This window comes from Podarcis vaucheri, assembly GCF_965113315.1.
Source record: "Podarcis vaucheri genome assembly, chromosome: 4".
NCBI classification, from domain to species: Eukaryota; Metazoa; Chordata; class Lepidosauria; order Squamata; family Lacertidae; genus Podarcis; species Podarcis vaucheri.
This window is the reverse complement of record NC_138762.1, coordinates 28,846,726-28,867,488: the sequence shown is the minus strand read 5'-3', so window position 1 is coordinate 28,867,488 and position 20,763 is coordinate 28,846,726. Positions and strand designations below refer to the sequence as shown.

Sequence of the window (20,763 nt, the reverse complement as noted above, 5' to 3'; positions counted from 1 at the left end):
AGCACAAACCAGAATGAAAATCTGATTTATGGGATTTTCCTATTGCATCAATGCCAGTATCTTCAAGAGGGAAAAAAAATCTACCAGAATAATCAGAGCATGGTAGTTATGATTGTTTAGTTATAGATTCTTCCATCAAACAAATGTATGTTTGTTGTGCTCTCCACATCCCATGCTAATCTTCCCCTTTGCTGGATTTCTTGCCCTTTAACAAAGCAAAATGAAAAGAAAGCAGGGTACACAGGAAAGCAAAAGGGTTTATTCAGTGTTTCTTATAGTAACACCATTCATCTTGGGAAAGTCTTTGTTGATTGTGCCAACCATCTATAGTAATAAATGTACAGGAATGAAAATGGTGGTGTTCCCATATCCCAGAGAACACTAAACTATTGTCCTGTTAACATGGAGGCCACGACCTAATAGTTGCAAGGAGTTTTTCTGGACAATGGAAAATGGTGTCCATGCGTCATATGACCTCTTTGACCAGTTAAACAGCAGAATTTGTAAATGATTTTCATTCAGCCAGGGTTGTAGGAAGGGTATGAAGGAATATGGAAATTGTAGCTCCAGTTCCAATATATGTGTGATTTGATTTTTAGTTTGTGTCACTTACTATCTCGCAAAGGATAAATCTACAGTGGACACTCCTCCAAAAGAACACTGTCCAAGCCTGAGCAGGAAAAGCTATGCTGGACTTTCAACCGCTGTTGAGGGGAAGAAAACTGTGTCTGCAAAACTTTAACTGAAGCAGAGTTGCCAACCTAGCAGAAGATTGGGAGGGGGGTGATGGCACACACATTACGTGTGTGTGACACAGGGATGCCGGGAGGTGCCAGGGAGTGGAGCCAAACATGTATGGATTCAGTGGCTGACGGCTCCTCCCCTCTGGTACTCAGTTTCCACCTCCTCCTCTTTCTGCTGCCACCAGCCCAGAACTGCTTCCCCACTCCTTCCTCTCTGTGGCAAGAGGAGGACGAGGAATCGTCAGCCACTGAAGCTGTGCCATGTTCAGCTTCACGCTGAGCCTCCTCTGCCCCAATTGTTCTCAATGTGGGGTGGCTGCCCCTCAAATATTTTATTGGGATCTGGGCTCCTTAAGAGTTGATGCCTATGAACTGAGGCCAATAATAACGGTTTCAATAGGACTACTCTAATGCCCGTTGGTTAAAAACTACATTGTGTGGTAAAAAGTCAGGTGGGCAGATCATATAGCGCTATTTTGCAAGTGCAGCTTTGGCAGGGCTAATGCTAGGATAGCGCAGTCAAGATCCTACGCTCTCTGGGCAGCAGAGTAAACAGTACCTGTTAAAACAAAAGCTAATGCAGCAATAATAGGAAGTGTTCACACAGTGTTGCTGGAAACTCTGCAGCCTGTTGCTAAGGCCCCCAAATAGCTCAGTTGGTAGAGCATGAGACTCTTAATCTCAAGGTCATGGGTTCGAGCCCCACGTTGGGTGAAAGAGTCCTAAATCGCAGGAGGTTGAACTAGATGATCCTCATGGTCTCTTCCAATTCTACAGTCCTATGATTCTATATGATAAATTTATACATGCATGGACAGCACCATCCAGCCTCCAAAGGTGGCCAAACAACCACTGAGTAGAGAAGAGACTACAGCTCTTTCCACAGTACTAGCTGACACCGTGCTATAACGAAAAGCCAGCAGGGAGAACCCATGGCATCCCAGGAGAAGGTTCTGAGTCCTGCTATGGGAACGGTGCCTTTGTGCGGAGACGCTGTTTCTATAATGCTGCACACACCACACTCCTCCGTTGCTGTCTCTCTGGCAGTGGTGCAGTTGGGTTATTTGTGACTCTGGATTTAATGGAGCTTCCTCTTTAGACGGTGGTTCACTTGCTTCAAAATGTGATCAGCCAGCCCTGTGCTGAATTTGGAAGTCCTCCAGCTCGGCTGAGCAGGGCCCTGGACCTCTGCCCCGATGTCCTGTCCTGACAGCGCCACTGCCCTCTGAGGAGGACCAATACTTGCAGAGGCAGAGAGGCACATGCATGAGGGACGGATGGAAAAGATAACAGCAAGCGCACAGCAGGTAACCGTGCACAAGGCTTTGTAGCTAATGGGGGGTCAATGCAACTAGGAACAGGAGGCGTAGATTCAAGTCTCATTTAAGCAGATTTTAATCCTGCTGCCTCAAGGCTTGAGGAGAGCAATAATTGAGGGTCCTGTGTGGAGCTGTAGCTCAGTCACAAAACCTATAGATCAGAAAGAGGGCTTTTGGAATAGAAAAAGGAGCTCAGAGGATTAGAATGATTAGAACAGTGTGTTTGGCACCATCATTATACAGCTTTTGGCGAAAGCTGAAGATACATCTCTTTACCGTGGCTTTTGAAACTGGAGGTGTATATTTTTAGGATCCACCTTAATTTTGCAGTTTTAAGTCACTTTAAACTTTTTTTGTAATATTGTGTAATATTGTATTTTAATGTTAATGTTGTGTTTTAAATATTGTAGCTTGCCCTCGCAGGCCAGTTGTCTAATTGAGGACACTCTAGTGTAACCCCAGGAATATGGTTTTCCTACTCAGTCCTGGCTCCAGGATTTTGGGGCCCTTGGACAGATCACCCACAGTGGGGACATCCAACCTGGAAGACGTGGGGCATGCAAACTGAGATTTCTCTTAGGCTACATATGACCCTTTCAGATACTTTGTTGAAATGTGAAAATGGGAGCGCTGTTAGGACAGTGGGCCCTCTGCTGGTCTTGGGTTTGCCATGCCCAACCTTGTCACTGACTGAAGCTTGTTGTCCCGTAGGTAAAGGTAAACAATTATTTTTAAGATGTTTTTTTAAAGGGGGAGGAAAGGGGCAAGAGATCTAGGGTCTGGCTCTGAGCCATCCCTTCACAACACCCAAGGGAAGTCGCTGTCATTCAAGCCTTACCCCGCACCCTGCACTATGAGGAGAATAAAGCTCATCTACCTCACAGGCTTAATGCCTGTGAAGTACTTTGAGCACACAAAAGCACAATACAAAATTGCAAACCAGGCATGGGGAGCCTGTGTCCCTTCAGATAGGCTACAACTCTGGGCTTGTTCACAGTAGCATTTACTGTGTGTTTAATGCTCTTTGTCCCTGAAGTTTTTAACCATTGCCCACATGACAGTCTCCACCACCAGCCACTATCTCACTTCTTTTCAGATCTCCCCTATCCAGGGATAATCCAGATATTGAAAAATACACCCAAAGCCAATCCGCTTTTCCCTTGTCATCAGCATTTTTCCCAACCGGGTGTGTGTGTGTGTGTGTGTGTGCCTGGTTAAGGAGAAATCCACATCCCCTACTACTTCCTCTGCTGCTCATTTGCTTTTCAGTACCTATCACACTTAACATCCCTTACCATTCGCTATGCTGGCTGTGGCTGATCAAACTGGAGGCCACAACATCTGGAAGGTCAAAGGTGCCTGATTCCTGTTGGAAATGGAAAGGACTATTACTAGGTCAAGAAAGGACACTTTGTTCTCCATATACCTTAGTCTGGGTGTGGGATCCAGCTCATTATATATGGCTCTCTCATGGCTATGAATACTCAACTGAAGGCCCTTTCTTTTGTTGACAGTTTCCTCGTTTGGCCAGTTTTTTCTTTTTCTTTAAGTAGTCACAGCGAGCAAAGCCAAAACCTACGCGTGCAGGACCTTCAAAATCTATTAAACGAGGCGATAGTATTAATTTTTGAATGACAAATATTTGCCCTACTTCCTGGATGATCATGATTTTTAGATCCACACCCAAAAGTAGAACACACTATATTCAGGATGAAGAATGGTTGGCCTCGGACTTACCTGCACCTGAAACTTGAGCTGACAGGAAGAGATTGGATACCAATGGCGTTATGTCACTTACCAAAAATCAGGGTTCATATAAAATATATCCTTGGCGCGCTTACAGCTATGTAATAATGTCCAGCGGCTTCAGGCGCCCTCCAAAATGGCCATTTCTAAAAGCAAATATACGAAGATATGTTGGTGTGACGTTTCGTTCCTGCCACGGCTTTGTACTTTCGGCGCGTGTGGTGATGACCTTTGCTCCATTTCTTTTCAGTTTGGTTTCCGCAGTCGTTGATCTCCCCTCCTTTATAAATGACAGCCCAAGAACCAGTTCCATCTAGAGTCCGGCAACACATTTATTTAAACCTGGCTAAAACTGAAGTACAGTATGGGGGTGGGGGGTGGGGCTGGCATACATATTTGGGGGGGGGGAGGAGGACCGCTTCGGGTGCGAGGAGAAAGGGGAAGCGCCAAGTCACGAGCCAGCCGTGCGAAACCCCTTCCTCCAGCAGCGCCACAGGCCCCCTTGCCTCTTCAGCAGCGGGTAGTTCCCCGTCCCCTTAGCAACAGTTGCTGGAGCCGGGGCTGCTATAACAACAAGCAGCTGCCAAAGCGAAAAAGCTCTGCGTCACACCGCCGATTTTTGTGAGGGGAGGGTGGTGGTGGTGGAGGAGACCCTGACTGCGCCTTTTCGAACTACAACCCCCATGATGCCTTGCGCGCGGCGCCTGCGCGGAGCCGCGCTCTGACGCGGCTCCGCAAAAGAACAAGGGGCGGAGCCGGAGTGTGTCTGTGTGTGCGGAGAAGGGGGGGGAGTGGGGGATGGGGGCGCTGCCAGGTCCGTCTTTCCCCTGCCGTGTCCCCTTTTCTCAGCTCGGCGCAGACGCCATGTTGGTTTGAAAGGAAGATGACAAGAGGCGGCTGCGGGAGCGGCGGCGGCGGCGGGCGGCGAAGGGTAGCCGAGAGCGACTCTCTCTGAGGGGCGGGGAGGGGTGGAAAAGAGAAGCCGAACTGTTTCGCTCTTCGCCCCTCTTTTCCTCAGAAGCGCCGGCTTCCGAGGGAGGAAAGAGAAGGGCGAGCAGCCCCGCCGCGTCAGCTGAGGGGGGTTTCCGTTAACCGCCTGCTGCCGAGGGAGCCCCTGGAGGACGGCGAGGAAGAGGCGGCGAAGGGTCTGGAGAGAGAGGAGCGGCGGCGGCGGCGGCGATGAGGAGAACAGAGACCTGAGGAAGGAGAGGCGGAGGGGGCGGCGAGCGCTGCTGCTGCTGCTAGAAGAGGCGACTGCAGTTTAAATCCCCCCTTGAGCTGCTGCTGCCGCCGCCGCCGCCGCTGCAGTTTGAGGGGGGAGAGTGTCGTTTCTTTTGACGCCCCCCTCCTTTCCCCCCACCTCCGCCCTCCTTCCCCGTTCGGGTGTTTTGTTCTGGTTGTGTTTTTGCAAAAAAAGAATAAACGTCTAAAGGGAACCGAGAGGACCGAGAAGAGCCCGCCCCAGTCTCTCCCTCAGCCTTCCTTCACTTGGAGAGAATCGGTGGGTGGAAACGAAATAAAATAAAATAAAAAAACCACCCCCAACAACTTCGGCTCCAGGGAAAGAGGAAGGTCGCCTTACTTCTCTCTCTGCTCGGAGTGCCTGCCTGCCTGTCGCTCGTTTTAATGAGGAGGTGACTCGGGCGCAGAACTATCCTCTGAATCATCCTCGTCATTCATTATTGGTCTAGGCTGGAGAGGAAGAGCGAGAGGGGGAAGAGAGAAAAAGCCTGTACACAATTCATGCCCTTGTGTATTTCTTTCTGGTCTACCTGGCACCACTGGTGTTGGTGTTTGTGCTGCTGACGACAAGGATCTGCTGCCATCTCTGGTTTCCCTGGTGTTTCCGATCGAGCCTTTCAACACCAGTTCCTCTTTGGATTTTGATCCCCTCGATCCACAGTTTCCTTGCCGTAGTTTAGGCGAAAATAAATCTCAGAACTTAACAGACGCACACCAAAGATTGGTTAGCTGGAAGATCGTCTTGGCTGGCTGGCTTTTTTCTAAAAAAGAAATATTATTCTGTACTTTTTGAAACCATCAGGGTAATATCAAGATGTCTAGCAGTGTTCCATCTGATATGGTAAGTTCACGTTGACTTTGTTTTCAGAATTATAGTGGGGAACTGAGATGCCCTTTTGGAGCAAGATAGATGTGAGAGTGAGAACCATCTCTGTTGTACTAGAGTGAGTTATCAGTTTCATTACTGTATTTGACTTTTTAAAATGTTTTAGATTCTAGCAAGGGAAAAAATGGGATACAACATGAAATGAAACTTCTTTTTTATCAGTGGTTCTGCACTTAAAGCTAGTTTTAAATCCTGCCATTTTCTTTCAACTTCCCTTCATTCTTTTTTACTACTTGGCTGAAATGGGTTAATATTCTTTAACAGTTCCAGAAGGCCATCATTAGACATTGTATCTTGGGGACAAGAGTTCTCTACACTCCAGCACCTCTTATGCCAGGCCCTTTTTTGAATTGATATCGGACACCCTATTTCAGTAAAGTGTCATGCCAGTAACCTATCTGGACTGTTTTGAAATCGAGACAAAGAGGAAAGAATATAGATTTGAGAGGGGACTGCCTACAATGTATACTAAGAACAAACAACTCTGGATCTGTGAATTATTTTGAAATGGAGATAAAGTTAACTTGATTGTTCCTTTATGTACTGCATATATGTTTTTTCTTATGCATGAGTGAATTTTGTCATATGTCCTAACTATATATGTCATGCCATTTAAAGATAAACGGTTATGGTTTCTGAGCCCTAATGTGCCATTCATGCTCTGTATATGTGTCTAATTAAGCTTTCAGGGCCACAGTCTATGCTTGGCATTAACATGGTTGTTTTTGGCTCTGCATAACAGGAAAACAGTAATTTGTGACAAAGGCACTACTTTAATAACGTTTATCTGTAGCTTAATAAAGCATTTTGCTCCAAGTAACTTTGGCAAAATATTGGGGAGGGGAAATCACAAGCAATATAAAGCATATTGTTGATTCTCATGTGCTAATCCTTTTATTTGATGCTTTTCTTTTGGGCTTGTAGCAGATTCTTAGCTCTGATTGATTTCCTTCTGATTCAGCTTCAAAGCATTTTTAAAAATGTCTTCAGTAATAAAACAACAATAAAATAATCACTAAAAGCTGTAGCTATGATCCAGTCAAGAAAAAGAACCTTTTAGGCTGCAGTCTGGTACACACTTATCTGGGAGTAATTCTCATTGACATAAGTGGGATTTGTTTCACAGTGGACATACACTGATAATATTGGGAAAGTTAAGCATAAACTTAAATTTAACTTCCATTGAAATCAATGGAACTTATATGTACTTAATGAGGACTGAATGCCATATTGGTTTGCTAATACATCATCGTCAGTAAAATCTAGTTTTGGAACAAACAATTCTGTTTTGTTGATTTCAACTGTTTTGTTGACTTCTGCTGAAGGCTCTGAGCTTTCAGTAAGGGCTTTGTATCTTAATAAATAGGTTGGTGGTCAGTTTGGTCATTGATATGAGAACAACAAATTGCCTTTTTAAATCTGTTGCACTTCCTGGTTCTCAAGCTTAAAAATGCTTTCTGGTTTTTGAAGCAGTTTTTTGGGGGGTTTCGCAACTTTTGTAATTCTGCAGAGATGCACATGCAAGTATACTTATTTGGAAAGCCAGACTGTAAATTATAGGAAAATTGTTTAGAAAGGACTTAGAAAGAACCTTTGAAATAGAATACTAATTCAAATATTACTCTCATTGCACAAGCTCATATTGAAATTAGAAGTTCAAATTCCACAACTGGAAGTGATTGCTTCTAGGGTTTCTCTTTGAAGCTTGGAACTTTAGTAGTTTACATTTCCATAGCTTCAGCCAATGAATGGTTGGAATGCAGGTGATAGTCTTTCCCTGTTAGTTGCAGTGGAAAGAAGTGTCATAACCAAGGTTACATCACATTCAGAGAGCTCCTGTCTTATAAAATCTCATTGCTTTTATCATATGAGGAAATGTAAAGCAATTGTTAAAACAGTTTTTGAAACCTACATATTTTCAGGCTTGGGTAAGAGTGAAGATATGTGAAATAAAACAGGGAAATTCATATCATGTATACTAACAGGTTTCCCCCCCCTCCCCCATATAAAAGGAGGGAAAGCAACTTGAGATCATAAAGGTTATATGGATGACCCAATCAACACATGCACACACATACACATACATGACCATTACAGAACATAGGAAACTGCCTTACACTAAGTCAGACTTGGTCCATCTAGCTTAGTTTTGTCTACACTGATGGGCAGTAGATTTCAGGCAGGATTCCATCTCAGCTGTACCTGGAGATGCTGGGGATTGAACCTGTGACCTTCTGCACATAAAGCAGATGTTTTACCACAGTGCTTTTGTCACTTCCCCATGATGTGATGTCAGAGGTTGTTGTAGGGCACCAAATAAGTTGATCTAATCAAATTGTGGTGGATGATGCTTCACACTTCTACTACTCTATCCCCTCATTTAATATGTAATTGCAGTGATGGACTCTTAATAATTTTGCTTAAAAATAAGTGGGCATGGCTTTGGTATGCTGAAATCTTTTATCTTTCTTTTCAATCATGTTTGACTTCCTCCTTCAACTGCAGTCATTTATTTAGCTAAATATTTCAAAACATTAGTGATTAATGTAATCCTCTATCATTTACATTTTATTTACATATCGTGATTGCTGTAAACTAAATTCCAGACATACCTAATATATGGTGTATTGTTGATGTAGCAAGAGGATGTTGATAAAAGATAGGAGCCTAGCAAAACTTGAATTGATTCCATTTGAAGTTCCCTGAACTTCATTATTGTGTCTGCACATTTATACTGAAAGACAGTTACATTTTCTCAATGGAGGCATGCTTCCAACCACTAAAAGGAAGCTGCCAGCACCTTTACCCAAATACCATGCAAATTATAGTTTTATCTGCAGTACTGTGGTGTCTAGAGAAGTGTGTTGGGTGTTAATTTATTGGTGTCAAAGATAGGCAATAGAAGGAAATCTTTATTTCAGTGGTCTTGATGAATTAACTATTAATTTGGAAAATTCTTAAAATGTGAGTGGGGTGCTATAAACATAGGTATCATCTGTAGCCCCCTCCCCTTTTCCCAGTAATTAGTTTTGGTATATAATATTTAAAGCCGAGCGTCGGTAATCTGTAAGCCTCACTCACCTTCAGAGCGAAATGAGCAGAACTATTACCAGTTGCTAAGTTGATGTGGTAGCTGGATGTATGCTATGTAGTTCATATGTGGCAAGAAAATCCTTCATATCTGGGCTGTTATTTGTAAAGGTTTGGGGGAAGATTTAGGGATAGAATTCATGGGATTGTTCATATTGTCTATTGGTACTTAAAAGTGCTGCAGTGATGAAATTTAAAGATTTCATAGAAAAGCACCTAGAATACAAACGCTTGCATATGAAGATTGAAATTGCATCTTTGTCAATTTCAGGTATTTTACCCAGCACTAATTATTTTTGGCATAGTGTTATTTTTTGGACTCATTGAAGAGGAAGCATTAAAAGATGAATTGAAATAATTAATGTAAAGGTTTTATAGGAAGTGACTATATTATTTCTCACTTATTTGAAAATGGAACCAAAGTCCATCTAATCTAGCATCCTGTTTTTCACTATGGCCTACCAAATGCTTCTGGAAAACCAGGGCATGAAAGTAGTAGTCCTCCCCTGCTGTCGCTGAAGAGAAATTTGTTCTTAATGGCATACTGCCCCATAACTTAGTTTCTGTTTAGACCTATCCTTCATGGGTTTCTCAGCCACTTTTAAACCCTTCTAAGCTAGTGGCACAACATCTTGGTAGTGAATTCCATAGCTACAGTAATTTGTTGCTGTTGTGAAATCCATAACTACAGTAATTTGTTGTAGTTGTTGTTTGAAGTGCTTCCATTTGTAGTATCTTTCCTTTTGCCCATCAATTTGATTTGGTGACCCTGAGATTGGGAGAATTCTCTGTAAATGTATAAACTCATGTCATCCCTTGTATCTTTTTTGTTAAGCTAAAAAGCTTGAAGAGCTTTAGCTTTTTCTCATATGGAAGGTCCTCTTACTTGGCTAGTTACAAAACAGTGCTCAGTGCTATAACAATGATTTCTTCTCAGTCATAATTTTCTCAAATATGATAAGAGAGGGATTTGTAATTTGCCACTACTTTGCTTGCTTAGAATTATATATCAATTTTACTTTCTTACTCCCACTTCTTTTGCTCTTCTTCTCTAAAACTTTAAGCAAATTACTGTCAAACTGTGATAAAGCTACTGGAATTGCTGGTCTGCTGTAGTTTGCAAAATAGCCTAAATATCAAAGTTATAGTTAATTTGGATAAACTAGATATGCTTATGTATGTGGTTAGCAACACTTTTGAAAGCCAGTGTGGTGTAATGGTTAATGTTTGGCTAGGGCAGGGGAGACCAGCTATTTCAGATCCATATTTCAGAAATTTACCAGGTGACCTCGAGTCAGTCACTGGTTATTAAATCATACTTTAAAAAACAAACAAATCCACAATTAATTTTCAAGTTGCTTCACAGATAGATGATCAAGCAAAGTTTGTCTTATTTCTTACTGACTCCTCATACCCTGACCAATATTCTGAACTCCTTTGTGGCACCCTGTGACTGGCATTTCCTCACTGTGTTATTATCTTCCTTACCACTGGCCAGCTGTAAGAGTGAGGAAATCTCAGAGTTCTTCACCAACTCTTTGCAACAGCCCAGCATTTCCACATTGCCTCCTGTTTCCCTATCAAAGGCTCTCAAAATTCATTGTCGCCAAGAGTTTCTTAACCTTTTCCTACCACTGTTCTGCTCAGCTGCTGTATCCATCATTGCCTTTTCACATCTCCCACTAGCCCCATCTCCTTAACTTTGCTCTGTCTTGGAACTGTAACTGTTTTAAGGAGCAGTAACACATTTCTCAGCCACCCATTTCCCCATCCATACTTCACCCATTGAGCAAAACATCCCTATTTTATTAAACAGTTACAGTGTGCAGCAGTTGAAGGAAGAGGTATCTTGTGTAATTGATAATGTAATAAGAGGGGAGTTGTGGGTGGGGTTGTCAAGTGGATATGGTGTAATTCAGCAATGAGGGTGTCACTGGGTGATTTTAAATCACTAGTGGTATCTGTGGAAAGTGGAGGCAATGAGAGCATGGATAGCCATTCTAGACAAGGCTTGATTGAGTGAAACTCTGTAATTGGTCCCCTTCTGGCTGGGACGAAAGGAATATTCCACGAAATGGCATATGTGTACTGTTCATTGGTTAAGCAGGCTACTTTAGATGGGCTTTGGTTTGGGGTAGAGTGGAGCTTGGATGAAGCTATCCAGATGAAGCTGGCCAAAATATAGAAATCTAGCCAATAGAGGCACTTTCATTACATTAAGTTATGTGTATGAGAAACTTTGCTTTTGAGTAACCCCTAAATTATCTTTTATTGAGGGTTATATATGAATTTTTCATTTTAGATTTTCCTAGTAGTCAAGGTGTCTTGGGTTATATAGGTATATCAGATTTGAGGATTTTAGTTAGTTGGGAAGAACACAGGCAAATTTTGGTAACAGAGTTTATTAGAGGTCTAGGTTTTTGTTTTTATATCACAAAATACTGATGAATATTCATGCAAAATAAAGCTCTGCATTAAACCTTTTAAAACAGCCCCCTTTATTACCTATACCAACGCAGATTTTCATAAAAACAAACATGTCCCTTATAAGTTCCTCAATTAGTGACAAACATTTAATTTTCCGACCTTGACCCTAGAGAAAAACACTTTATGTCAGTTTTCTGTATGTGAGTAAAATGAAGGAAGTTTCTGATAATATTTACCTGTGTGAGCAGCCATGGACCTGATTAAATGTACACTACTAATTTGATATTACTTGAAACCAGTAGACTGGCTTTAGAAACAGCTTTGGTTTGCCATCTAAATTCAAATGAAGTTGGCAGAATAAGCTGCGAGTAGGCAGAGGCTAATATACCAGCTGGGTACTAGAAGAGGCATGCCATTAAACCTCAAATATAGAGTATAAAAATTGATCAGTTCAAAATTCAAGAATTAAGTGTTTCACCGTCTGTGCTGTTAAATCATCTGTAAATGTGGAACCTTTCTGTAAAGCATTTTGTATAGCTAAGTGGTGAGAAATGATACTTTTATAAATTTGTGAAGGCTATTTTTTCATCATAGATTGCGATTTAGATTTGAATAGTTGGAATTAAATCTAGATACATTGTGTAGAAAAGTGCTTATTTCACAGTAGTTTCAAACAACTTTCCATTTTAGTTTACTTCTTTTTAGGGTTGGATACTTCTGCTCTTTTTGCACAAGCATAAGGCATTTCTACACATGCAAAAAATAACATTTTTTGCTGATCTTGCTTAATGGCTACAGTCCTTCTGTAGCAATTTTGTTTCAGTGAGTTTCCCAACTTTAGAGTATAAATTTAGGTGCAAGGGACGCTGAAAAGACAAATTCGGTGAGCAGCATAGATGTTAGCATAGGAGCCAAATCCTAGGGGCCTTGGTCCCTTTGGCCCCCCAATAAAATATTTGAGGGGGCCTGGGCTCCCCAAAGTTTATGGGCATTGCCATTCAAATGGTGTTTGTGTGTCATGTCTTGTGATTGATTATATGGTGCAGGCCTTACCTGCCCCCCATATGCATTCAAGTTTGCACCCCTGAATGCTAGCATTCAAGCCTATTTTCTTACTGCATTCTGAAGGCCAAATTTTAATGAACTTGTGAATCTCTCCAATAGAAACATTGCTAACTTAAGGTAATACTTTTGCTGGTTTCATTTTTAAAGCCACCAGACAAACTCTAGCACTCAGCTGATTTCTTTTGTTTCAATGGGTGGTCCTATGTCAGTTCCATGTCCATTTCTGTGTTTTGGGCCCATCTCTATTTCCACTTGATGGCATCAGGCCCAATCTGACCCCAGTTGTTATACCAGCTTCAGGACGCTCCCACCTTGCATTGTGCCCTGACTGGCATAAGGGACGGGGCTGCAGATGTGGCAGTGGCTATGCTGCTGTGTCATTTCCCAATGCTGATCAGCTACGGTTTGGATTGCTTTGCCAATCACTAGAATATGTTAATTAACAGAAAAACAGAGCATTCTTTATCAACAGCTTAGAGGTTTTATTTACAATTGAGCGGTACATAAATTTTGTTCAGTAAATTTACAATATCTAGGCATCTATATTTTATATAATATAGAATTTGTGTTTTCCTATATATATTGCTTAGTTAAAGGGTAACTTTGGTCATTGTATGAGTGAAGCAACAGTGCTTTTGGAATGTTAACTAGAAGAGACGTAAGTCTCTCACTATGTATATTCTTGTTAAACTGCTTAGATGTGACACATAACTTCTTATATTTATTACAGACTTCTGAGTTCCTTAGGCTGTTCTTAAAACCTAGTAAATCTCATCTTTCCTCTTCATCTCTCCTTTCCCTTTATTAATAGGCTGGAACAGAGATACAAGTTTTCCTGTGCAGAAACAACTAAGGGCATGTAACTTTGAGGGAAGAACTGCTAGTTATTTAACAGAGCTATTTATTTTTAGGAGGTGAATAGGAAGCATACTGGGTTAGAACCAAACTGACAGCACAGGCATATTCATGTTTACCCAGAAGTAAGCGCTACTTCAGTGGGGTTTACTTTGAGGTGAGTATAGGGTTGCAGCCATAATCATTCTTGGAATTGACCCATGACTAAGTATGGATCCAACTCATTGTCTGTAAGTAAATATTCATAATTTGAAGAGACAGTACAAAATACTCTGGCTGAGGAGACTGAGCAGACAATTTTGCCAATTGCAAAGCATGTTGAACATGGCTGCCAGTCTGACTCTGACATTGATTTGACTCCACTGGATCACCTGGCTGAAAGAGCAACTTGTGCAGAGTTTATTCTTGCAGAATTTATTTAAATGTATGCAAGGGCAAGTATCAGTAATTTGTTTCATTCAAAGATGTTTTCAGGTAGACCTGGAAAAATCTGAAAAGGTTCAAAATATAAAATCATATCTTATTGTATTTTTGTTTTTCTAGAGGCCTTGTGCACCTCGGCCTGCCTAGTTCAGTTTGTTGGGCCTACTTCCTGTCAGTCTAAGAGTCCCTAACTAACCTTTTGCTTCAGCTGCTGTAAACTGAGAGAAATTGGGTTGGAGAAGGAAGGATGAGAACGCTGCAGTCCCTAAAGAAAGAGTTGGGGTCTATCCAGTTATATTTTTCTAAACTGAGAGAGAACTAACAGCGAAACATTACTGCATGAACCTAGCAGAACCAGGGTTGAAGGACTGAGCCAGAAGACTCTTGGGGCAGAAAACTGTAAGTGCTGGAGACAGTTTTCAGAGTTCCTTGGTAGCTAGGACAAGCACAAACCATGGTCTGTGTCTGGCACTCTACTGGGATGTTTTTAGCAGCAACAGAGGTGGCAGCAGCTATCCTGGTTTTCTTTTTCCTTTTTAACCCATATATATGCCCCTCACCCCTGAGGCCACAAATAACCAAATACTTAATACTGTATGGTGTCAGGAGTCGCATTGTTTCCTCTGTGAGCAAACAGAAGGCAGTACAGTGGTACCTTGGGTTACAGACACTTTGGGTTACAAACTCTGCTAACCAGGAAGTGGTTGCTCCAGGTTAAGGACTTTGCCCCAGGATAAGAACGGAAATTGCGTACCAGCAGCGCAGCAGCAGCAGAAGGCCCCATTAGCGAAAGCACACCTCAGGTTAAGAACCGTTTCAGGTCAAGAACGGACCTCTGGAACGAATTAAGTTCTTAACCCGAGGTACCACTGTACTGAAAATCTGCCATGCAGTCCCTATTGACTGCAGTGTAACATGGACTACTATAAGCCACCAGTTGAGTTCTGCTTAACCCCCAGTCTTGGTGAAAACTGACAGCTACCAGTTATAGAAGCATGAGTTTGATGAAGCAGCAGGAATAGATAATAACTTTCAGAATGATCCAGTGACCTTTGCACTGGTGTAATTGTCAGTGAGTTAGGATTTATATTGTTGCAAGGCCATTGGATTGACCTGTTAGTTACTGTATAGTAGATAATAACTGCTATGGACAAATGGCCACTAAAATAGGATGTAAGGAAAGAGAAAAAACGATTTGTGTGCATTTGGCTTTTTAAAAAGTTTCTGACTGAATTTGTGGGAAATCTGCTTTTTAAAAAAAACCCTGGGAAAAGAAAGAAAGAAGTTCATGAGGTCTAAGACCAATGTAATTTTAGCTTCTCCAGGAACAGTCTTGGGAAGTCTATGCCTGAACTTGCCTAGACTGATATGCGGCTAGCCTTTGTCTCCTTCTAACTAACATAATGAATGGTGGCATGGATGGCCCTGTAGAATAGATGCTATCAAACATAGAGTGGTATCCTTTGTTTTGACAGGACTTAAACAAGTATTCGGTGTTTGAGAACTTGCATTTCCAGACCAAACATAGCTAGCAAAGTTGCCAAAAAGGAACATAGTACAGTAAGCCTGCAACTTAGCGCATTTAACATTTGCACATTTGGCCAAAAACTTTTTTTAAAAAAAGTGGGGGAAACGAGTTTGGCCATCCTACCCATCATTGTACCCAATGTGTTTTGACTAAACACAATTTTGGCTTTATGCGCAATCCCTGGAATATAACCCCTGTGTATGTTGTATTATTGATTAATCTTCAATAAACAAGCATATTCCCTTGAAATGTTCTGTTGTTATTCATTGTTTGATTACACTGTATCTCTGTAGTAGTCAAAGTATGTTCTACAGTTCCATTTGTTTCCACAGATTTTACATGGAATATTTCTATTGGCATTATAACTTTTCATCTTTGCTTTTCATCAAGTGTGTTGGAACTTTTTAAAAGCTTCATATAAGCATTGAATACCTTTTTATTAGTGGGAAAGACTGCACTGAAAATTTTGCTTAAATCTGGCAATATGGTTTGTACTTTGTAACTGTTCAGCAAGTTACCTCCATTAGAGCTATCTGCACTGACATTAATGAACAGCCAACAAATATGGTAATTGTGAAAGGTCAGCGTCTTGCTAGGGAGAAGAAATTTTCTTTCCAAATGAGTAAATAGGATATTTCACCAGCCGTTCCTTGACACTAGTATATGTGTGGGATGGTAAACCCAAAGCGCTAATGTTGCAGTCTTAAAACATGTTTTGGAAGTAAGTTGCACTAACATCAGTGGTTTGTCTATTTAGAATCATGATCTCAGCCATTGAACCTTATGAGAAATTAATACAGCTCTGGAATCAAAATTGTCCTATGGCTGTGGCAAAGTAATAAATGATCTACAGGGGTATTGCTCTTATTTTTCAAGGCTTACTGTTAAAGAAGACTGTGGCTGGAACTGCTTTTTTGTAGCCTTCTTGAGACATCTAATTGTTCAAAACCATGTAGCTACTGCTATCTGTATTTTGACCTTCCTAATGCCATATAGAAGTGACATTGCCCTTTTCTGCTTACAGTTTTCCCCCTGTGGTGAGCGCGCTTTGGTAAGTGGGACAAAAGCATGCCCTGCCTGCAGGTTATTCCTTTTGTGCTTGGCCCTGAGAGAACAGAGTCTGTAAAATGTGTGAATAAAAAGTATATGATTGCTCAGTTGGTTTTAGAAGTAGATTTTTTAAAGAGTGAGAGGAGAGAGAGACAGACCACATGTCATTCAGACCACATGTCATTAAATCCTCTGTCCTGAAGCAACATGAACTTTTATGGTTCATCTTGGTTGTCATAGATCCCTTTTAATCTGATAGTGATTTTTTTCTTGTATTTGTATTTTTCATCTTGTCTTTCCTGAAGAGCAAGCTGGGATAGCTCAATCGCTAGAGCATGAGACTCTTAATCTCGGGGTCATGGGTTCCAGTTCCACTTTGGGTGTAAGGTTCCTTCATTTCAGGGGGTTGGACTAGATGATCCTTGTGAGCCCTTCCAACTCTACAATTCTTTGAATTATTGTGTACTATAATACATAAGTATATGCATAATGAAATGTTCTAAAAACCCAGACTTATTACTGTTGGACGGCAGCTATTGTAGTTGTATACGCAAGCTGGCACAGCACACCAATTTTTCTCTTAAGGCTAGTGGAGCAGATAAGATTTTATGTGGATCGGAATTACGCTTGTTTTTTATTTAAGACTTGTGGAAATAAAACCACGTGACTCTTGATTGCCTTGATTCATAATCAGTGTATAAATACTGCTGCACTCTGTATGATGTTGAGAGGACTTTCTGGCTCTCATGAGATCAGATGTACTCTTCAGGTACCTGAATAATGAGCTAAAGTGAATCAGATGTCATGTGGCTTAATTTACACAACATATTTCTTGCAGCAGTCTTCCCCACCACCCCAATGCTTTAGCATGTTGTCCAAACCCAGGCTTGTAGTTGATCTCTTTACTTACTAACTACAAGCCCTGGGTTCAGACAGCACACTAAGCCAAAGTTTGGTACAGGGACTGGGAACCTCTCCAGGAGCCTACACTTTCGCATAGTCACAGTAAACCATATTTTGAATTAAGGTGTTATGTGAACTAGGCCAGCTTTTGTTGGTTGGGTGTGTTCATGCACTAACACACTCAAGCTTACTATATAGTTGTGTTGGCTGTATGTACTGAAACATTTACTAACTGAAAATGAAGCAAGATGCAATCCAGCCAAAGCCCAATTGATTTAAGAGTTAAGCTTGTATGTCAGGCATGTCCAAAGTTCATTTTGGGGGCCTAATCTGGCCCGCCGGTCGGTTTAATTTGGCCCCTGTGGCAGCTTATATCCAGAGGTGAAATCCTAAAAAACCCCTCAACAACTTTAACCACCAAAAAGCTCAATAACTTCATTCCAAAGAAAAGCTCAATTACTTTGGTTGGCCCTTTGGTCAGCCCTCATGGTCCTTCACTTCATCAAATCTGGCCCTCTTTGAAAAAAGTTTGGACACCACTGTAATGTATGTTAACTCTTTTTGAAATAAATGTAACTGAAATTATTGAGATATGAAACTCCTAATTTTGGCTGGATTGTGCTTGTGTATAAATTTTGATTAGTGTCAATGCCTTGTTCAAGTGCTTTTCCTTGCAGAATTATTGAGAAATCTTGAATTTATGGTTTAATTATTGTTGGAATCATTGGGGCTTTAACTGAAAGAATCTGTTTTGTAAGGTAACCTGAAAATAGCTTCAATATAGCTTCAATAATAGAGATCTTAAATTTTAATGCCACTAATGTCACTTTCTAAAAAGGGGCCTCTCAAGTTTTACAGAACAGTACCTTAAAAGATTTCTAAAAGATTTCGATCAAGTTATCTGTTGAGATCTCTGTTTGATCAAATCTTGGAAACATGGAAGTTGAGAGCATTTCTTTAACAGTAAACACTGAACTGTCAAAACTGTGGTCATACTAGACCTTATATTCTGGGCTTCTTTACTTCAGCTATAAACAATGATCTAAAATAATCTGACTAGGAATTGGAATTGTTTGCCGTGTAACCTGGCAGTGCTTGTTCTATATTGTTGTCTAGAACCTTGTAGTTTGAATGATTACTCTAACAGAACGGGAAGCAGTCTTGAAATTGTGTTTTCCAACTTAGACTGGAAATTCAGATGGATTTTCGATTGCTTTTTGCATAATGGTGAGTGAAAAAACAAAACCTCAGAAATAAGGCAATGTAAGGCAAATAAGTCAATGTAAAGTGCTTGGTTGATGCTGGTTAAAGATTGTTTGGAACATGGAAGTTGCCAAAGGTCCAGTACCATATTTTGAATATACTGAGCTTTGAGAGAAATTTTCTTTAAAAAACCTGAATAGGTAAAGAGGTACAAAGAAACCACTGGGTGCTTGATTCTGCTTAATAACTGTATTTTGAAATAGATGAACAATATTATGCAAGAAAATTTGTAAATTTGTTCTGGCTGTGAAATAACTTCATAATTGAATATGTCTAATTCAAATAATATACGGGACGCGGGTGGCGCTGTGGGTAAAACCTCAGCGCCTAGGGCTTGCCGATCTCATGGTCGGCGGTTCGAATCCCCGCGGTGGGGTGAGCTCCCATCTTTTGGTCCCAGCTCCTGCCCACCTAGCAGTTCGAAAGCACCACTAAGTGCAAGTAGATAAATAGGTACCGCTTTATAGCAGGAAGGTAAACGGCGTTTCCGTGTGCTGCACTGGTGCCGGTTCGCCAGAGCAGCTTCGTCACGCTGGCCACGTGACCCAGACAGTGCTGGCCCCCAGCCTCTTAAGTGAGATGGGCGCACAACCCTAGAGTCGGACACGACTGGCCCATACGGGCAGGGGTACCTTTACCTTTAATTCAAATAATGGCTATATCTGGGGTGGAAAAACAGTAATCATTGAAAAGCTAAAATATTTTATTATCACATATAGGAAGCAATCCCACCCCCAACTCTGAACACTAATATAAAAAGAAGCATTCTCAATATAGCATTTCCTCCTTCACATCCACTTATTTCCCCATAAGCCGCCTTGTTATATTTTCGCCACAATGTTTCATTTCCCATTTGTCTGTGATGCTTAAAGCCCCTCTGCCCAATCAGCCTTGCAGGAAAATTCACAACACAATCAAAAAATGCAGCCAAATGGTTTGGAGAGAGTTTATTCAGTGAAGGCAGAACTGCCCAACTCCTATTTTGTCTTCTCTGATAAAGGGAACTATGTGCAACCTTGCCTAAGTAGTTGATTGAGGGGTCAGGACTGCAGTTCAAGACTGAAATTCAATAATGGACATTTGGAGAAACTTCTTAATGGTGAGCAGTTAAATAATGGAACTAATTACATGAGATAGTGGTTGTTCTCCCTTGCAGGAGTTCTTCAAGCAGAGGCTGGGTAGCCATCTGTTGGGAATTCTCTAGCTTTGAATTTCCTGCAGAGGGCAAGGGGTTGCATTAGATGGCCTATAGCACTCCTTTTAATGCTTCTAAGGGTAGCCCTGAAGCAGTTGACAATTATGAAGCAGAAAGTTACTGTTTGGAATGGGGGAGGAGGGGCTGCAACTCAGAGACATAATTAAGTCTGCCAGGTTGGCTGCTTTGAGCTAATGATGCTCACCTTTCTCACTTCTTCAGACAGCAGCTTACAAAAGTCTTAAGCAGAAGCCTTTCCCAACACCAGCTATTTGAGTCTTTTTATTAAAAAATGGAGGTGTCACTGATTGAATCTGGGACCTGAGGTACCACTTTAGCTAATGGGGCTTCCCACTGCCGCCACCGCATCACCGCCGCACAATTTCTGTTCTCATCCTGAGGTAACGTTTTTAACCCAAGGTACTACTTCCGGGTTAGCGGAGTCTGTAACTTGAAGTGTTTGTAACCCAAGGTACCATTGTACCATGTCTTCTTCAGCATCCTGTTTCCCAGAGTGGTCAACCAGATGTCTATGGGAAGCCCCAAGACATGAATGCTGTCTCCCACAGTTGTTCTGCAGTAACTTATATGCAGACATACTCAGCTCTGATCCTGGAGCTGGCATATAGTCATCATATCTTGTAGCAATTGATAGTTCTATACCATATGAAGGAAGAATGCAACCTCATGTGGTTCGAGCATATAGTTGAGAACCATGGATCAACAGCCCTTCTCTCTCTTCCTTGAGCTCTTCTATTTCAAGAACATAGTTACTGACCGTGGTAAGGAGGGAGGAATAACAGAACCATAAAATTGTAGAGTTGGAAAGGATCACGAGGGTCCTCTAGTCCAAACCCCTGCAATGCAGGAATCTTTTGCCCAACGTGGGGCTGGAACCCACAACCCTAAGATTAAGAGTCTCATGCTCTACTGACTGAGCTATCCCAGTGAGGACAGAAAAATAACTTGCCACATATCCCCCCTCTAAACACAGAGCAGCAAGCTGTTTTTTCAGCAGAGTGGATGTG

At 41.6% G+C, this 20,763-nt stretch overlaps 1 protein-coding gene across 2 annotated transcripts in view; it reads left to right on the top strand.

The window, feature by feature from the left end:
* The first annotated feature begins 4,677 nt into the window (after nucleotides 1–4,677).
* The window catches only part of UBL3 (ubiquitin like 3), a 39,289-nt gene continuing 23,203 nt past the window's right edge, over nucleotides 4,678–20,763 (top strand). Inside the window, exons 1-2 of one of the 2 annotated variants that reach the window (XM_082220364.1) lie at nucleotides 4,678–5,891; nucleotides 16,349–16,375. In XM_082220364.1, the coding sequence (XP_082076490.1) occupies nucleotides 5,865–5,891; nucleotides 16,349–16,375 (54 nt within the window). In that variant the 5' untranslated portion in view covers nucleotides 4,678–5,864. The remainder of the gene's footprint in view (nucleotides 5,892–16,348; nucleotides 16,376–20,763) is intronic. The other variant, XM_082220365.1, reaches the window with a different exon arrangement.